Source organism: Dermacentor variabilis, chromosome 7 (genome assembly GCF_050947875.1).
Source record: "Dermacentor variabilis isolate Ectoservices chromosome 7, ASM5094787v1, whole genome shotgun sequence".
NCBI lineage: Eukaryota > Metazoa > Arthropoda > Arachnida > Ixodida > Ixodidae > Dermacentor > Dermacentor variabilis.
This window is the reverse complement of record NC_134574.1, coordinates 56,055,560-56,072,552: the sequence shown is the minus strand read 5'-3', so window position 1 is coordinate 56,072,552 and position 16,993 is coordinate 56,055,560. Positions and strand designations below refer to the sequence as shown.

General features: G+C 50.3%; 1 protein-coding gene across 1 annotated transcript; it reads right to left on the bottom strand.

The window, feature by feature from the left end:
• On the bottom strand, positions 1-16,247 carry LOC142588646 (uncharacterized). The gene is made up of 5 exons (XM_075700472.1): positions 15,889-16,247; positions 15,357-15,798; positions 1,942-2,183; positions 796-854; positions 1-72 (listed from the first exon to the last, which is right to left on the bottom strand). The coding sequence occupies exons 1-4, from the start codon at positions 16,245-16,247 to the stop codon at positions 842-844; spliced, it is 1,056 nt and encodes a 351-aa protein (XP_075556587.1). The 3' UTR covers positions 1-72; positions 796-841.
• Positions 16,248-16,993: the final 746 nt, after the last annotated feature.

The window sequence follows — 16,993 nt, the reverse complement described above, 5'->3', positions numbered from 1 at the left end:
CCGGGGGAAGTTCCACCGGCTGCAGCGGGAGCCGTCGCAGAACCACCACGTTTCTGGAAAGCTACGTCCTGCCTGCAGAACCAGTGAGCGAACGATGACATTTCGCTGCCTGAATTAGAAGGCCAATAAGAGCCGCTGCTTGCGAGCGATTTTTGAATATCTGCCTGTCATATTGTTGTTCATCCACCGATGTTATGTATAGCAATTGGCTATGTAGTGCCGTGCACTGCGTCATTATTGTCATTATTGTACGAATTTTATTATTAAGCGCCTAAGGATGATTTCTTTCGCATTAAAATGCGAACGTGAAACGTCTGCAAACGCTTCGACCTTGCAAAAGTTTTCTCAGGCAAAATATATATACTCTCTTGGGAATCGTTTCTGTCGTCTTCTAGAAGGACGATATTATATCAGCAGTGACATGTTATGCACCTCGAGTGTGCCTTGCCGTCGACATTGAAAATGAATGCCGACGTTCGTATTTTACAGGCCTAATCAGGCTGTGCTGCTAATGTCACCCAGGAATTTCCTTCTATGCGACGGAGCTTCTGGGTAATAATATATGCAGTGGGAGTCGGGAATAGTGAATAGCTTGTGATTGTGGACATGAATTTTAGTTTCATACGATACAGACACCACGACGAACCGCAATTAGAATGGTAACGTGCCTTACAGAAAGTGAAAACGCGATTAGGTGATTAGGTGATAGGAGGAGTGTGATGACGGGCACTAACTTTCGCAGTGCAGTAAAAAATTCCCCGCCGTCGAATTTATGTTTGTCTGGTTGACTATCACCTTTTTTGTACGCAATAGTATTTCTTTGTCGAAGGTTGCAATCTTGTTACTTGGTCCACCTGTGAGAGAAACGAAATCGAAAGCATAGATCCAGACAATGTCGCATCTAAAGTGATTAATAGCTTCGCTGCAAATGCACCTGATTAAGACCGTACGCAAAAAACCGCTTTATATTACAATTTAGTTATACTTATAGGAGGAGGCAGTTATGTTCGTGCATTGAATTCATGCAGATATCATTATCGACTAAAGGTAAGCCACCATAATGGGCACACCCCCGTAGTGAGTCGGTTTCCTTGAATATAGGTAATGGTGCTTAGCGTATGGCCACAATAATATAAAATGCCATTGAAAACGCCTCAAACTTTCTAAACGCTAAAAAGCAAGACATTTGGAAACTATTACGTGGCCCGTAAAATTTTGTGCAAATATTTGGTACAATGTGTACAATATTAGAAGTAGGTAGATGGAAACTTTTGCTCTTGGGACAGACTGCCAATCCCATGGCACTCATTATACTATGTAAATAAGTTTCCTCCCTTTACGCTTTGTTTGTTGTCCGTCGCCGGTTTGGTTAATTTCAAAAACATTTTCATTTCCACCCTCTCGTGTCTATACCTACGGGCTGAATGGGAAGTAAAGGCTAAACACACGCTTCGTGTCACCAACTCAATCACATTGCCGAGATGGCTACGCAACGCGTCGGACAACCCCGAGAGAGAACCAGAAAGAGGGCTTGTGCATTGTCCGCCGTTGACAGCCGTCTGAATAGTGCCACCCGAGTGGAGGCTTCGCGAACGCATTAGCATCACATGATGGGCGAGCCCTCCTCCCATGTTTGCTGATTGGGTGACACGAGCACTCTATTCTTCGCTGCAGTGCAAGAAGTTAGGTCTGCGATGAGGTACAGCAAGCTCTCAGAAATTCTTCTCTCAAAAACGATCCCAACGGCCCAAAACACACTGATAATTGCGAAGTAGCCAGTGACGCTGCAGTTTAACCGTTACAGGAAAACAGAAAAATTCTCACCTCCATTTCCTCCTGACATGCATTTGAAACAATAGTCTACAAGTGTACTCTGACGTATCGTTAATCTTTAGTGTGCTAATTAAAGGTTTATCCTTTCGTCGCCTGCTCAACACTCACCACGAGCATGTGCTGAAGAGTGCGTACTCGTAGCAGTGCCGCTGCGGCCTCCCATCGCCGATGTTCACGCAGCTGGCGAGGCAGCTCTCGAGGCTGGCAAACCTGTTGGCGCCGTGGTTGCACACCTGCACGCTGTCAGCCTCCGTCGGGGCACAGGCGCGCAAGGAGGCGCTGTAGTAGACCTCGTCGCGGCCGCGGTGGCAGTAGCTGTAGAAGTGGCTCCGGCACCGTTGCGACAGCAGCTGGATCAGGAGACACGCACAACAACAGAAAGGAAGGTGTTCTTGCAGAAAGCGCTGCGTGCAACTTTCTGTTGTTATGTCATTTAGGAGGAAACAGAAAACGTTCAGCAATGACGTCGCTTAACCACCGCGAAGCCGGGAATGGCGAGAGCCTCGCTTCTGCACGCTTTAAGGAAACACACCCTGCCCTACCTCCTGAGAAATTCAACAACCAAGCCTGGACTACCAGGCTGATCAGGACGTGGCATGCGGAAAGAAGAGCTTCTCTCTGTCGACTTCCCCAGTACTGCGCCATTCGCCGGTAGTACTGTCGATAGTGCTTTCTGCAGGGGCTATCTTAAGCTACAGCTAGGACTAACGTTGATAACTTCATTTAATTTCGCAACTGGTACCCGCTTTCATTAAGGAATCTCCCTCCGCGCACTACGCTGTCACAAGGGCAATTGGCCTTGACGGCCATACACCGATTTGCGGGTATTTTCGAAAAGATGCAGACTGGAATCGCACGAAAGAATTAAAGCCACTTGAAAATTCATTGTATTACAGTATACATGAAAGAATGCCTGGTAGAGAGAATGCACAATCTATGCATAATCAAGAATGTGAACAGGGACTTAAACATAGTGCGAGATAAAGCCTGGTAAATCTTCCGTTTGCGAGCCTCTGCATTTTAGACTAATAATGTAGAAGGAACATGTTTACATTATGACCTTGCAAGTATAATGTGTGTACGGTAATATCCCGCTGACATAAATTATAAGAACACCGTATTAAGTAGTGTTGAGTTTGAAAGCAGACTAACTTCTTCCCGCTGATTTTTGTTTTGTGCTTCGCAGTCAATCCGATAGGTGATCAAGAAGTGCGGAATCTGTAGCCATGCGCCTAGGCCATGGTTATAGTTTTCGTAAGTCATTGCTTTAATGGTGAGTTCTTACTTTTAGCTTTTCCTGTGTGGCCTCGTTCAATAAGGCGAGCTAAATTGAAAGATTATGCTTTGGTGATAAAAAGATTGGTCATTCGTAGCCAGGACTGAGCTTTTGTAAACGAGATAATTACGAAAAGGGAAAGTCGGAGTGGCGCCACCTGTTGTAGACTACGGTATCCCTCACGTGACGTCAGCACTGGCTCAGTCACAGTGTGTGGCAAAAAGGGAGGTCACTTGAAGATTGCGTCATCTTGGCTCGGGTGGTTCAAAGCGAGGAACCACGGCGGGATCTTCCGCGGAGAGTTTCTAAGCAAGAAATTGATATTCTAGCACACTGGGAGACGGTAAACAATGATAGGCTTCGAGACAAATAACTTATCTTTCTAGCTCGACCTTAGGTTCTCCTTTGGTGCCTTTTTAAAGTCAATTCTGTGTACGTCACCAATGCTGTCCTAACGCATCGAATCTTTAGAAGCTGTAGTCTAAAGCACTGCTTGCCAACATCTCGATCCTGCGGCTTGATTCTTGGAAAACTTGAGATTTTTATGAAAGGAAACAACATCTCAAGTTTTTTTTAAAGAGAGTCAACAAAAAAAGGGCTCTGCTTACGTAATATTAGAAATGATGTCAAGAGCTGCTGTCTTCCTACTAGGAGATCCATTTTAAAAGTGCACCCCTTACATGCTCTGGAACTTTTTACGCCTTTTGAAGGGTACCATTGTTTCCCAACAATATAACCATCATCATACTCGCGTACGCTTGTGTTACTTAACATTCCGCTCTTGGTACTGTCCTGTCGTAAGCTGATCCATGCATGCCGTTGATACTTGCATGTACCTACTGCACTGCTAGAGAAAATCACTGCATGCGACATAGAGGGTATAGTTGTGAGAAAAGCGCTAAATAGTGCAAACAGTACAAAGTGGGTCGACATCCAACTGTTTTCAGGAACATCAAGGCAGCTTTCCTGTGATGCCACATACCGTATGCTGCCTCCAGCATTAGGGCTGACACATTGTACTATAGTACTGCGTGTACGCTGCTGTGGTGGTTATCTTTTCTCGCAATATGTGTGTGTGTGTGTGTGCGTGTGTGTTTGTGTGTTTGAATGACATAAAATTGCTGATCATTGAATTTTAGAATGGGCTGTTGTATATTGCAGAATTTCTTTCTCAGTCCTAGGCTGGTGTAGTAAACGCCCGTGTGTTTCACTTATTAAATCGTAGGCTCACACCGAAAAACTGAAGATAGCGAAGAGAGACATTGGTGTAAACTAGCAACGCGCGGTTCTTAGCGTATTGTGTGAGCAGCAGCTGACCTATAGTGCGAAAGGCCAAGTTGAGCGCATTATGAGAGCAGGCTTTCCTCAAGATGATCTTGCTGAAGTTCCCGAAAGTTCCGCGAAATACATCAGTTTGGGAGTTAAGGCACAAAGTAGCCGTCAGAACGGCCTCGACGCTTGTCTGGTGGTCGAGCCGCAGGAGCACCGCCAGTCGCACTGGTTAAAGAAAGTCGCAAGAAAAATACGGCGTCCCTGGTGACACCGTCAGTACGAGAGAAGCTGGTACCTAGGTGCCTGAGTGCCTAACAACACTATTTAAATATCGCACTGCGGCGTCAATCACACGTACTACCACGAGGGCCCTTATTCTAAATTTTTGCAGGTGTAACAAGGTGACCATAATTTGACCACGCCAAGTTGTAGGTAACGAGCGCTTGTGTAAAGAACACTTCGGAAATAATCATTGTCTTCAAATGCGTTAAATTAATACATATAATTACGCAACGAACCCTAAGTAAGGTTTCTCATAATCCTAGTTTACTGAAGATTTAGCAAAAGCCTGTTGGCTCGCCGAGGCGTCGGCGCCTCGCAGTCATGCAGTCGCTGGTATAATATATATATATATATATATATATATATATATATATATATATATATATATATATATATATATATATATATATATATATATATATTGCACTAGCGGGACGTCAGCGCCCAGTTCCATAAAGAAACTCCTGTCACTCACCGTACGCTTATAGCCTCCTATGTTCGGCGGAACAGACGACAACGACGTTGAAGAGTGGCTGTCGTCCTACGAACGGGTGAGCGGTGACAACAAATGGAATGACTCGGACAAACCGGCTTACGTATCATTCTACCTCGCGGGCGTGGCCAGTCTCTGGTTCAGAAATCATGAGAAGGATATCCGAACGTGGTCGGCGTTCAAGACGTCGACTACGGAAGTGTTTGACCGAAACGCCGTCAGGAAACTCCGAGCCGAGCAGCGTTTGCGTACACGCGCACAGGACACGGGTGAGACATTCACCAGCTATATAGAAGACGTGCTAGATTTGTGCAGGCGCGTGAACGCTGCCATGACGGAAGCGGGAAAGATCAAGCACGTCATGAAGGGAATCGATGATGACGCGTTCCAGATGCTTCTGGCCAAGAACCCGCGCACTGTTGACGACGTCATCAGCTTGTACCAGAGCTATGATGAATTACGTAAGCAGCGAGCTCTGACAAGGCGACATCCTACACCAAATGCGACGTCACTCTGCAGCCTGACCACCGGCCCAGAACAAGCCTCCCTGATAACCCAAATCAAGGACTTCGTCCGCGAAGAAGTCGCACGACAGCTATCTCTGGTGTCCGTCACTCAGGAGTCTGCTAGCACTTTACCGTCTCATCTCCGTAACGTGATCCATGAAGAGGTCGCGTAAGCGCTGCCAGCTGTTCATCAGCAGGATGTCGTGACTACATCAGTCACGTATGCTACAGTTGCTGCAATGGCCCCTCGCACTGTGCCCCTGCGTCGCTTCCAGCAGCCTGTGCACCGCCCCCCCTTTCCCAACCCCTGGACCACCACTGCCATCGCTAACCCGTGGCGTACGCCGGACAATCGCCCTATCTGCTTCGCATGTAGGTGTCCCGGTCATGCCGCAAGGTTCTGCCGCCGCCGATCGCAGGCGTTCGATGACGATCGCCGAGCGCCCTATGTGCCGCCTGATTCAAATGCGTCTTACGGACCCTTGACCCATCGCCAGCTCGCTCCCAGACTGATCGCCGTCCTCGCTTCGAACGCCTCCGATCACCCTCTCCACGTCGCCGATCGCTTTCCCCTATGCGTCGACGACCCGTCTCTAACGAAGAGGGAAACTAGACGACGCTGTTCCTGAGGCAAGAACTGCGCAAGTGTCGACATGCCGAAGTCCTCCTCCTTTACCTGCCAATGTCATTGATGTGTTTATCGAAAATGTCGCCACAGTCGCCCTCGTCGATACCGGTGCCGCTATTTCAGTTATGGATGCCAGGTTTTGCCGTTCGCTTCGTAAAGTGACGACGTCTCTGTCTGGATTGTCGCTTCGAACGGCGAGTGCTCAACCCATTTGCCCTACAGCTGCTTGTACTGCCCGTGCGACCATACAGGACGTTTTGTACACGATTGAATTATAGTTCTTTCATCGTGCTCCCACGCCGTTATTCTAGGATGGGATTTCCTCTCACGCCACAATGCCATCATCAATTGCGCTCGGGCTGAGATTGAACTTTTCGACCTTGGTGACCTGGCCTCCGTCGATGCTCATCCTGCCGCTAAAATTCTCGTGAAAGAAGACACCTGTATTCCCCCGTGCTCTTCAGCATTCGCACCAGTCTTCTGTAGTACCATATCCGACGGGACGGTCTTCTTCATGCCCTCTCATCACTTTGTTACCAGAAAAGCGCTTCCTTTGCGCTTTGCAGCTCTTGACCTTGCCGCCGGTGTCAGCACGATGCCCATTTACAATCAGCTTTCGTCGCCGCTATCACTGCTCCGCCGTGAATGCCTTGGTTACGTCGAGTTGGTCGATTCAACACGAATTGCCTCCGTCCTCGACGAAGTGCCTTCTACTGCCGTCCATGAATTAATGCCCTCTCCGTACCTGACTCAACATGGACTGGTGTGTTCAGCCCATTCATCGCCGAAGATCTGACGCACTCGCAGCGATCTCAACTTGTCGCAGTCCTTCAGCAGTTCCGCCGTTCTTTCAAAGTTGCGCAAACATCTCTTGGCCGTGCATCGACAGTCGAGCATTACATCGACACTGGCTCTCACTCACCGCTGCGACAAAGACCATATCGCGTATCCGTTACGGAAAGTCGCGTCATTGCAGACCAGGTCGATGACATGCTCCGTCGAGGCGTCATTCAACCTTCCCAAAACCCATGGACCTCTCCCGTGGTCCTCGTCACAAAAAAAAGACTGTTCCATCCGCTTCTGTGTTGATTTTCGACGGTTGAACGAGGTCTCGCGGAAGGACGTCTACCTATTACCACGCATCGATGATGCTCTGGACTGTCTGCAGGGAGCCGAGTTCTTCGCTGGATTTGTGGTCAGGCTATTGGCAGGTTCCGATGGCAGAGGCCGATCGCCCAAAAACTGCCTTTGTTACACCAGAGTGCTTGTATGAATTCACCGTCATGCTTTCGGACTTTGCAACACACCTGCTACGTTCGAAAGAATGATGGATAATGTTCTGCGTGGCCTCAAATGGAAAATCTGTCTTTTCTATCTTGACGACATTGTGGTGTTCGCCCCTGATTTTGCAACGCACCTGCTCCGCCTCCAGCACGTACTAACTTGCTTGACCAACGCCGGGTTGCAACTTAACCTGAAGAAGTGTCGATTTGCTGTTCGTCAGCTCACAATTTTAGGCCATGTCGTGTCAAAGGAGGGCATTCGCCCGGATCCCGAGAAACTACGTGCTGTTACTGTGTTCCCAAAACCTACCACTATGAAAGAGCTACGCAGTTTTATCGGCCTCTGCTCTTACTTCCGGTGATTCGTTCGAAATTTTGCGTCAATTATATCGCCTCTCACGCAGCTCCTTAGCGGCGCTAGAGATCTCTCATCATGGTCTCCAGCGTGTGGCGACGCCTTGCGCCGCCTTCTCGCGACACCACCCATTTTTCGCCATTTTGACCCTCAAGCGCCAACCGAAATCCATACCGATGCAAGCGGTGTAGGCCTTGGCATTGTGTTGGCACAGCGTCAACCTGGCCACACAGAATACTTCGTCGCATGCGCGAGTCATACGTTAACCAAGGCTGAGACGAATTACAGCGTTACAGAAAAGGAGTGTTTGGCCATTGTGTGGGCGCTTGGCAAGTTTCGCCCATATTTATACGGCCGATTACTTGACGTAGAGACCGACCACCACACACTATGTTGGCTGTCGACGCTCAAAGATCCATCGGGCCGCCTTGCCCACTAGGCATTGCGAATTCAAGAATATGACATCCGCGTGGTTTCCCGTTCAGGGCGAACGCACTCCGATGCTGACGCGCTATCCCGATCGCCGCTTCCCCCGAAGGCCAGTGACGACTCCGCCTGCGAGTGTACATTGTCCTCTGGACGTTGACACTATCGCTACTGCACAGCGTAATGATTCCTGGACTGCATCTCTGCTAGACCTTCTCTCGGATACGTCGAAAGTTCCGGCGTCACGTACGCTTCGGCGCCAAGTTCCTCACTTTGCGATTCACGACCAGCTACTATATCGACGCAACTATGCCCCAGAGGGACACACCTGGTTACTCGTCATTCCGAGAATCTTGCGATCAGAGCTCTGCTCCTCGTTCCATGTCGACCCTCAGTGTGGCCACGCGGGAGTCTTCAAGACCTACGAAAGACTTCAACACCGCTATTACTGGCGCGGAATGTACAATTTCGTTCGAAAGTTCGTCCGCTCTTGTCATGAGTGCCAATGCCGCAAAGCGCCACCGCCCAACTCTGCCGGTGAACTCCAGCCTTTACAATGGCCATCCCAACCCTTTGATCGCGTGGGCATAGATCTCTACGGGCCACTTCCGTTGACTCCTGCCGGCAACAGGTGGATAATCGTTGCGGTAGACCACTTAACCCGTTATGTGGAGACTGCTGCTCTACCAAATGCTACAGCGCAGGAGGTCGCCAATTTCATACTTCGTCGTTTTCTCCTTCGTCATGGAGGTTCACGTGAACGTTTAAGCGACAGAGGCCGCGCCTTCTTATCTGAAGTCATCGAACGACTGCTTGCTGAATGCGCCATTGTTCATCGTAAATGCACTGCTTATCACCCACAGACCAACGGTACCACGGAACGCTTTAATCGAACTCTTGGTGACATGCTCGCCATGTATGTCTCACCTGATCACTCTAATTGGGACCTAGTTCCTCCGTTTGTCACCTACGCCTACAACACCGCGACTCAGGTCACTACTGGATTCTCATCCTTTTACCTTCTTTACGGCCGTCATCCTTCGCACACAAATGACACCATTCTGCCCTACCGGCCGGACCCATCTGAATGCCGGCAGATCTCGGAAGCCACCAGACACGCCGAGGAATGTCGCTAGCTGGCCCACCGATTCACCTCGGACGACCAGAACCGTCAAAAAGCTGTTCATGATGCCCAGAACTCGACTGCCACTTTTCTCCCGGGCGCTCTCGTTTGGTTGTTAGTGCCACAACGCACGCCTGGGCTCACTTCAAAACTCCTTCCGAAGTACGACGGGCCATACCGCGTTCTCGAGAGAACGTCACCCGTCAATTACCTGGTTGAGCCGCTAACGCCGCCGTCGGACATGCGACGTCGTAACCGCGAAGTCGTTCACGTTCAGCCGTTGAAGCCGTATCACCCTTCTACCGCCCTTCCGGAAAACTAAGTCGCCAGGATGGCTCCTTTATTTGCGCGGGGCCATTGTAACGAAGATGACGTACGTGCGCACAGAGTCAGCAGCATCGGCAGCATCAAGCGCGCAGGAGCGGCTCGAGCTCGAAAACTGCTCGGTGCATCCTAGGACCGGCAGTCGCTACGAACCCCAATATATCTCCTTTATAATATATATATATATATATTGTAAGCACTATTAACGTACTTCGTCGTTTTCATTTGTACATAGCCATCATCATCGTCCCTGTTCTTCGACTTCTTCGCGCGTGAGCTGGGGGCGTTGCCTTTTGTGGAATAAACAGCGCTGGACAACTCGATCGGTCTCGGTATTATAAAGTGGTGGAGGTACGTCAAGATCCCGACGTCCTCTCGCGTTCCCGTCCTCCCTGGAGCTCCGTTCCGGTCGCCGCCTGCACCCAGCTACCCCTACAACAATGGACACTTCCAACCCCGGCCCTTCCGGCGCCTCCAACCCTACCACACAGACGACCCCACCTGCGGCGCCCTCTTGGACTGTGACGAGCCCTCAGCGCGATCCCCCTGTCTTTGCGGGACTCCGCGGTGATGACGTAGACGATTGGATCGACCACTACGACCGCGTGAGTTCTTGCAACAAGTGGAACGACACCCAGAAATTGCGGCACGTCGCCTTCTACTTGACCGGTGTTGCAAAGACGTGGTATTTCAACCACGAATCCGACATCGCGGATTGGTCCACGTTTACCTCGAAGCTGCGGCAAATCTTCGCTTCCTCGTCTGGCCGTGCAGAAGTCGCCAAACAGAAGCTGGGAACGCGCCGCCAACTTCCCCAAGAGTCTTACACCTCATACATAGAGGATGTCTTGGCTCTGTGCCGCCGTGCGAATCCTAGCATGACGGAAGCCGAACGCGTTCGCCACATCTTAAAAGGCATTGGGCCTGTCGCGTTCAACGCCTTAATCGTTCAAAATCCGGCTTCTGTCCAAGACATCACTTCAACGTGTCAACGCCTCGACGAGCTGCAGTCTATTCGTCTTCCACATGAGAGCAGCGATCCTCAGGTTCCTCATTCTCCAGATTTACGTGCTCTTATCCGCACCATCATCCGCGAGGAGCTTCAACTACAAGACCTAAAGCGTCCCCCTGCTGCCTGCGCAACAACCGCCACCTTCGACTTGCGCGAGGTCGTAAAGCAGGAGTTGACAGCGATGACTACACCCACGACGCATCTTGCTCCGGTAGCGCGCTCCACACCTACCTACGAGGATGTTGTTTCGATACCCACCCCTACCGTGACTTCCGTGCCTACTGGCGTTTCCTATGACCATTTAGCTTCGATGGGAACCAGAGCACTTGCTGCGCCATCGTACCCTCAGTGGCGTCCACCTCGTCCGGTTTGTTTTTACTGTGGCATACGCGGCCATATATCTCGCTTCTGCCGCCGGCGCCAGCAGGATGAAAGGCGAGGCTATGCTGAGCACGAAAGAGACCGCACTCGCCGATCAGACGACTACTATCCCGGACCGCACTCGTTCCCTCAACAGCGTTCTCCGTCTCCACCAGCTGCTCCCAATCTGCCTCATAGTTCCCGTTCGGCCAGACGTCGTTCTCCATCCCCTTACCGGCGCTCTACATCACCGCTTCGTCCCACTTCCCATTTTGTCGACCAGCTCTCGGAAAACTAACTGTTGCAGTTTTTGGAGGGGAAACTGCTTCTTATCGGTCTTCAAAAATTCCTCCTGTTCGCCCGGCCAACATGCTTTCTGTGACTGTCGAAGGTGTTCCCGCGTCAGCTCTCATCGATACCGGTGCCGCCGTTTCTGTTCTTCGGAGTGATCTGTGTTCCCGGCTCCGTAAAGTAAAAACGCCTTATCTTGGACCTATTTTGCGTGGTGCTAATAATGCATTCATTCACCCTGACGGACAGTGTACTGCTCGTGTTCTCATCGACGGCATACGCCACCACATCGAGTTTATCATCCTTCCAACGTGTATCCATGAACTTATACTTGGTTGGGACTTCCTACATTCTGCTTCAGCCGTCATTTCATGTAGAGAGGAAGTTGTCCACATCACGGATACAGAGCTTGAACCTGTTGCGGACTCTTCACTTTCATGCGTGAACTTGGCCATCGCTGCAGACTACGTCCTGCGTCCTGGTCACGAAGACGTTGTAGCCGTGACATCCAGTCAGATCGCCGACGGAGACGCCCTAGTCGCCCCTTCTTCCCGCTGTACTTCTCGCGGAATTCTCATTGCCACCTGTCTCGTCCGGTTTTCACGCGGCCGCGCCCTTCTGTCTGCTTGCAACACGACCCCAGATCCTGTGATGCTGCCCAAAGGGATGACTGTGGGAACCCTCGCCGACACTCAACCTATCTCTCTAGTCACGCTTTTCCCTTCTTCATCGCCAGCACCAACCTCAGGTTTGGATGATTCTTTCCCTCCTCCAGCCGTTCTTGGTTCTGACCTAACAGCCGCGCAATCCGAAGCCTTAATGGTGGTCTTGGAAAAACACAAGGCCTGTTTCGATAGCTGTTCCCCTGTGTTGAGCCAAACTCCTGCGGCTACACACCGCATCGAAACCGATGGTTCCGCTATAATACGACGACGCCCCTATCGTGTATCGCCGTCCGAACGAAAGGTCATTGAGCAACAGGTCGCTGACATGCTTGCGCGGAAGATCATACGACCTTCATCTAGCCCATGGGCGTCTCCCGTGGTCCTGGTAAAGAAAAAAGATGGCTCAGTTCGCTTTTGCGTGGATTATCGAGCGCTCAATAAGATCACAGGCAAGGACGTATATCCAATACCTCGAATTGACGACGCTTTGGACACGCTACAAGGGGCGGAGTATTTCTCCAGCCTTGATCTTCGATCAGGATACTGGCAAATTCCGATGAACGAGACTGACAAAGAAAAGACCGCATTCGCTACACCGGATGGCCTTTATGAATTTAACGTGATGCCTTTTGGCCTTTGTAATGCTCCTGCCACATTTGAGCGCATGATAGACAACGTACTTCGTGGTCTAAAATGGAAGACATGCTTGTGTTATCTGGACGATATTGTCATCTTTTCGTCTGACTTCAGCCAACATCTTCATCGATTAGACGAAGTTCTCAACTGCCTTGCGAATGCTGGTCTCCAGATCAATACAAAAAAATGTAAATTTGCAAGCAAAACAATAAAAGTATTGGGTCACGTCGTCTCAAAAGATGGCATCCAGCCTGACCCCGAAAAGATTAGTGCCGTTCTTCAGTTTCCTCGCCCCCAGCAACAGAAAGATCTACGTAGTTTCCTCGGCTTGGCGTCATATTTCCGTAGGTTTGTACGCAACTTCGCCGCAATAGCAGCTCCTCTACACAAGCTACTGGTTACCGGTGCCTCTTTCACGTGGACTAGCGACTGCGAGTCGGCTTTTCAAGCTCTTAAGCGGCATCTTACTTCCGGACCAGTGCTTCGCCACTTCGATGATCGTGCCCCCACCATACTCCATACTGACGCAAGCGCACAAGGTATTGGCGCAGTACTTCTGCAACGTAATACAGCATCTAAAGAGCAAGTCATAGCATATGCCAGCCGAACACTTTCTCCAGCTGAGCGGAACTACACCATAACAGAGCAAGAATGCCTGGCTATCGTTTGGTCGATTCAGAAATTTCGCCCGTACCTTTACGGCCGCCACTTCACCATCGTCACCGACCATCATGCTCTGTGTTGGCTGTCATCAATGAAAAACATGTCAGGACGCTTAGGACGCTGGATACTCCGCTTGCAGGAATATGACTTCACTATAACATACAAGTCTGGAAAACACCATCATGATGCAGACGCATTGTCTCGCTGCCCACTCTCACTCTCTCCAGGTAACGCGCAGTCGTCTTCCCAACCACGTCGTTCCGATGCTACGCCTGCCTCTCACCAACTCTCGATAACGCCCCTGGACCAAGTAACGCTTTCATCACGCTCTGATTTCGTCTCGCTTCAGCGGGCCGACTCCTACTGTCGAGCTCTCATGGATCGCCTTAGTGGGTTCGCGTAATCACCGAACAGCCGCTTGCGACGCCAACTTCGACAATTCCGCCTTCAAGGTGGCGTGCTACACCGCTACGTTTACCACCCAACAGGTCACCGGTGGGTCCCAGTTCTACCTCGCTGCCTTCGTTTGCGGGTATTAGAGGCACTTCACGACGATGTATCGGCTGGCCACTTAGGCTTCCACAAGACTTACGACCGCATAAAGACCCGCTGCTTCTGGCCTGGCCTATCCTCAACGGTGGCCAAATACATTACCTCTTGTGCGTCATGTCAGCACCGCAAACGCTCGACATCCCCTCCTGCCGGTTTACTACAACCTCTCCCTTGCCCGGAGGCACCTTTTGAATTTGTTGGCATTGATTTATATGGTCCCTTGCCGTTGACACCCTCCGGTCACCGTTGGATTGTCACTTCGGTCGACCATTTAACAAGATATGCCGAGACTGCCCCTCTGCGATCCGGCACCGCTTCTGAGGTCGCCGACTTTTTCTTGCGCGCCATCGTCTTGCGCCATGGGGCTCCTCGCGTTCTTCTCAGTGACCGTGGCAAGGCGTTCATTTCACAAGTTCTCGAGGAAGTTCTTCGAGCCACTAATACCGTCCACAAATCTACTTCTACTTATCATCCGCAAACCAATGGCCTTACTGACCGCTTCCACCGTACGCTGTCTGACATGATTTCCATGTACATCCGTCCTGACCACACTGACTGGGATAAAATTCTTCCTTTTGTGACATTCGCATATAATACTGCTATTCAACGGACTACCGGCTACAGCCCTTTCTTCCTTGTGTATGGACGATCTCCTTCCACCATATTCGACAGAGAACTATTTTTCGCACCTTCTTCGCCCAACGCGTCGCTTCCAGAAGATTTTGCTGCCCGAGTTGCACATTGCCGTCAAATCGCCCGGCAAAGCACAGAAGCTATCCAAGCTCAGCGCAAGCGTTACTGCGACAACAAACGCCGTGACCTACGTTTCCACCCTGGAGACCAAGTCCTGCTTTGGACTCCAGTCCGCACCCCAGGCCTCTGTGAGAAGTTCCTTCCACGCTACATTGGCCCATACACCGTTGTGCAGCAAACATCTGCAGTGAACTATCTCGTCCGCCCAGTACACTCCGTCACTGACCGGCGCCGCCGGAATGCCGAAATTGTTCACGTCTCGCGGATGAAGCCCTTCACTCCCCGTTTAGATAATCTCTAATCTGCGGCCAGGCTGGCCGCTTCCATGACGGGGGGAAGTTATTGTAAGCACTATTAACGTACTTCGTCGTTTTCATTTGTACATAGCCATCATCATCGTCCCTGTTCTTCGACTTCTTCGCGCGTGAGCTGGGGGCGTTGCCTTTTGTGGAATAAACAGCGCTGGACAACTCGATCGGTCTCGGTATTATAATATATATATATATATATATATATATATATATATATATATATATATATATATATATATATATATATATATATATATACTGCACTAGCGGGATGTCACCGCCCAGTTCCATAAAGAAACTCCTGTCACTCACCGTACGGTTATTGGCATCAGGCTGCGGTAGGCGGGGTTGCTGCACTCCCAAGGCCCTGTCGCGGCGCTCGACTCTAACCGCACGTCGGTCATGCCTGGTCACGTTGCCCGCCTGTGATGTTCTTCCTCCTAGCGGCACATTCCTCGGCCCCAGCGGGACTGCGACCCTGCTTGAGCCGATACTTTCTATCCCGCCCTCTAGTGGAGAGCTAGGCCACGGCCTGATGTCCGAGTCCTGCAGGTCCATGGTCAGCGCCAGCGTCAGCGCGACGGTCAGCATCGCAGCCAACATCATGCCGACGCCGATGCTGCGCAGCCAGGCGAACGCCGAACTGTCGCGGTCATCTGCAGGTGGCGCTTCTTTGAACAGTCGCGTCTCTGAGGAAGGCTGCTCGAAGGCGTCCGACCAGCTGCCTCCGAACGGCGGGCGCACCCAGTAAGGACTGCGCAGAAAATGGTAAGATGGCTTCTTCGGGGAAATCGCGAAGGACTCGTTATGTCCGCTTGATAGGCGGCGCTGCTGCAATACTTACCTGCCTCGCGGTGAGTAGACACTGGGAGGCATCGCTGGTCCACTAGCGAGCGAACTCGGAGTCGGCCGAAGACCGAGCAGAGCGGTCATCGAGGAATCCATGGGCGCGAAGTCGTGCCCGTAGCTCTGTGTGCGCTGGCTGAAACCGTCTCCCGTCGAGGTGCGGCGGGCAGTCGACGAGGACCGCGGTAGGCCACCGGGAACGGCTGCAAGGCGCACTGGGAACGGCTGCGAGTTGCTTCGGGTGGTTTCGTCGGTGCTGGTCGCGACGCTCTCATCGGCGAAGGAAACTCGTCGGTCGTTCGACTGAGAAAAATACTTCGGGGACCGTTGAACTTCGTTCTTCGAGGTGCGGTTCATGGTTCCGTTCTCCTGTTCCCGTGTCGAAGCGCGTGAATTCCAAGCATGCGCGCTTCTTCTTCCTTGTCGTTGTCCTATCGTCCGCATGTAGGGAGCACTGGGGGCGCCAGCAGCGAGACAAGTAAAGGTGAGCCTAATGATAAACACGCCTAAGATGGAACAAACCCGCTGTAGGTAATAGGATACGAATCAATTCGTAATATGAGTATAAACGAAATTACAAAAAAAGAGAGAACTATATATGTAAAAAGCTTGCAAAATGAAAGTTAAATAGAACATGTCAAACAAAAGTTTAAGAACGAGAAGGAGGAGAGTATGCAGAAGATATTGAATTGAGTTTTTCAAATTTGACCTTCTGGAGTCTGAATTTTGAAATTTTGTGAAGGAGACATAAGCAGTGGGAAAATGGTAGAGAATGAACAATAGAGGATACATTAACAATGTAGTTTTTATCATTGTCATAGCGAGAGAGAGAGAAAGAAAGAGAAAGAAAGAAAATAAGATATGACTTGAACTCTGCATTGGTAAACTGTATGAGATAAATCTAGCAAATTATACTACTGTCTCTCTTGAAATTATTTTCGATAACATTCACCCAAATAATGCAAAATATTTATTTAACGAATTCTCAATGACTCTTGATCACTTGAGTCATATTCAGACGAACATTGTAATAACGACAGAAGCCGCACAGAACAGGAAAAAGGCAGGTGTAGAATTTTTGTTTTCTCTCGCTAGATTGGTAC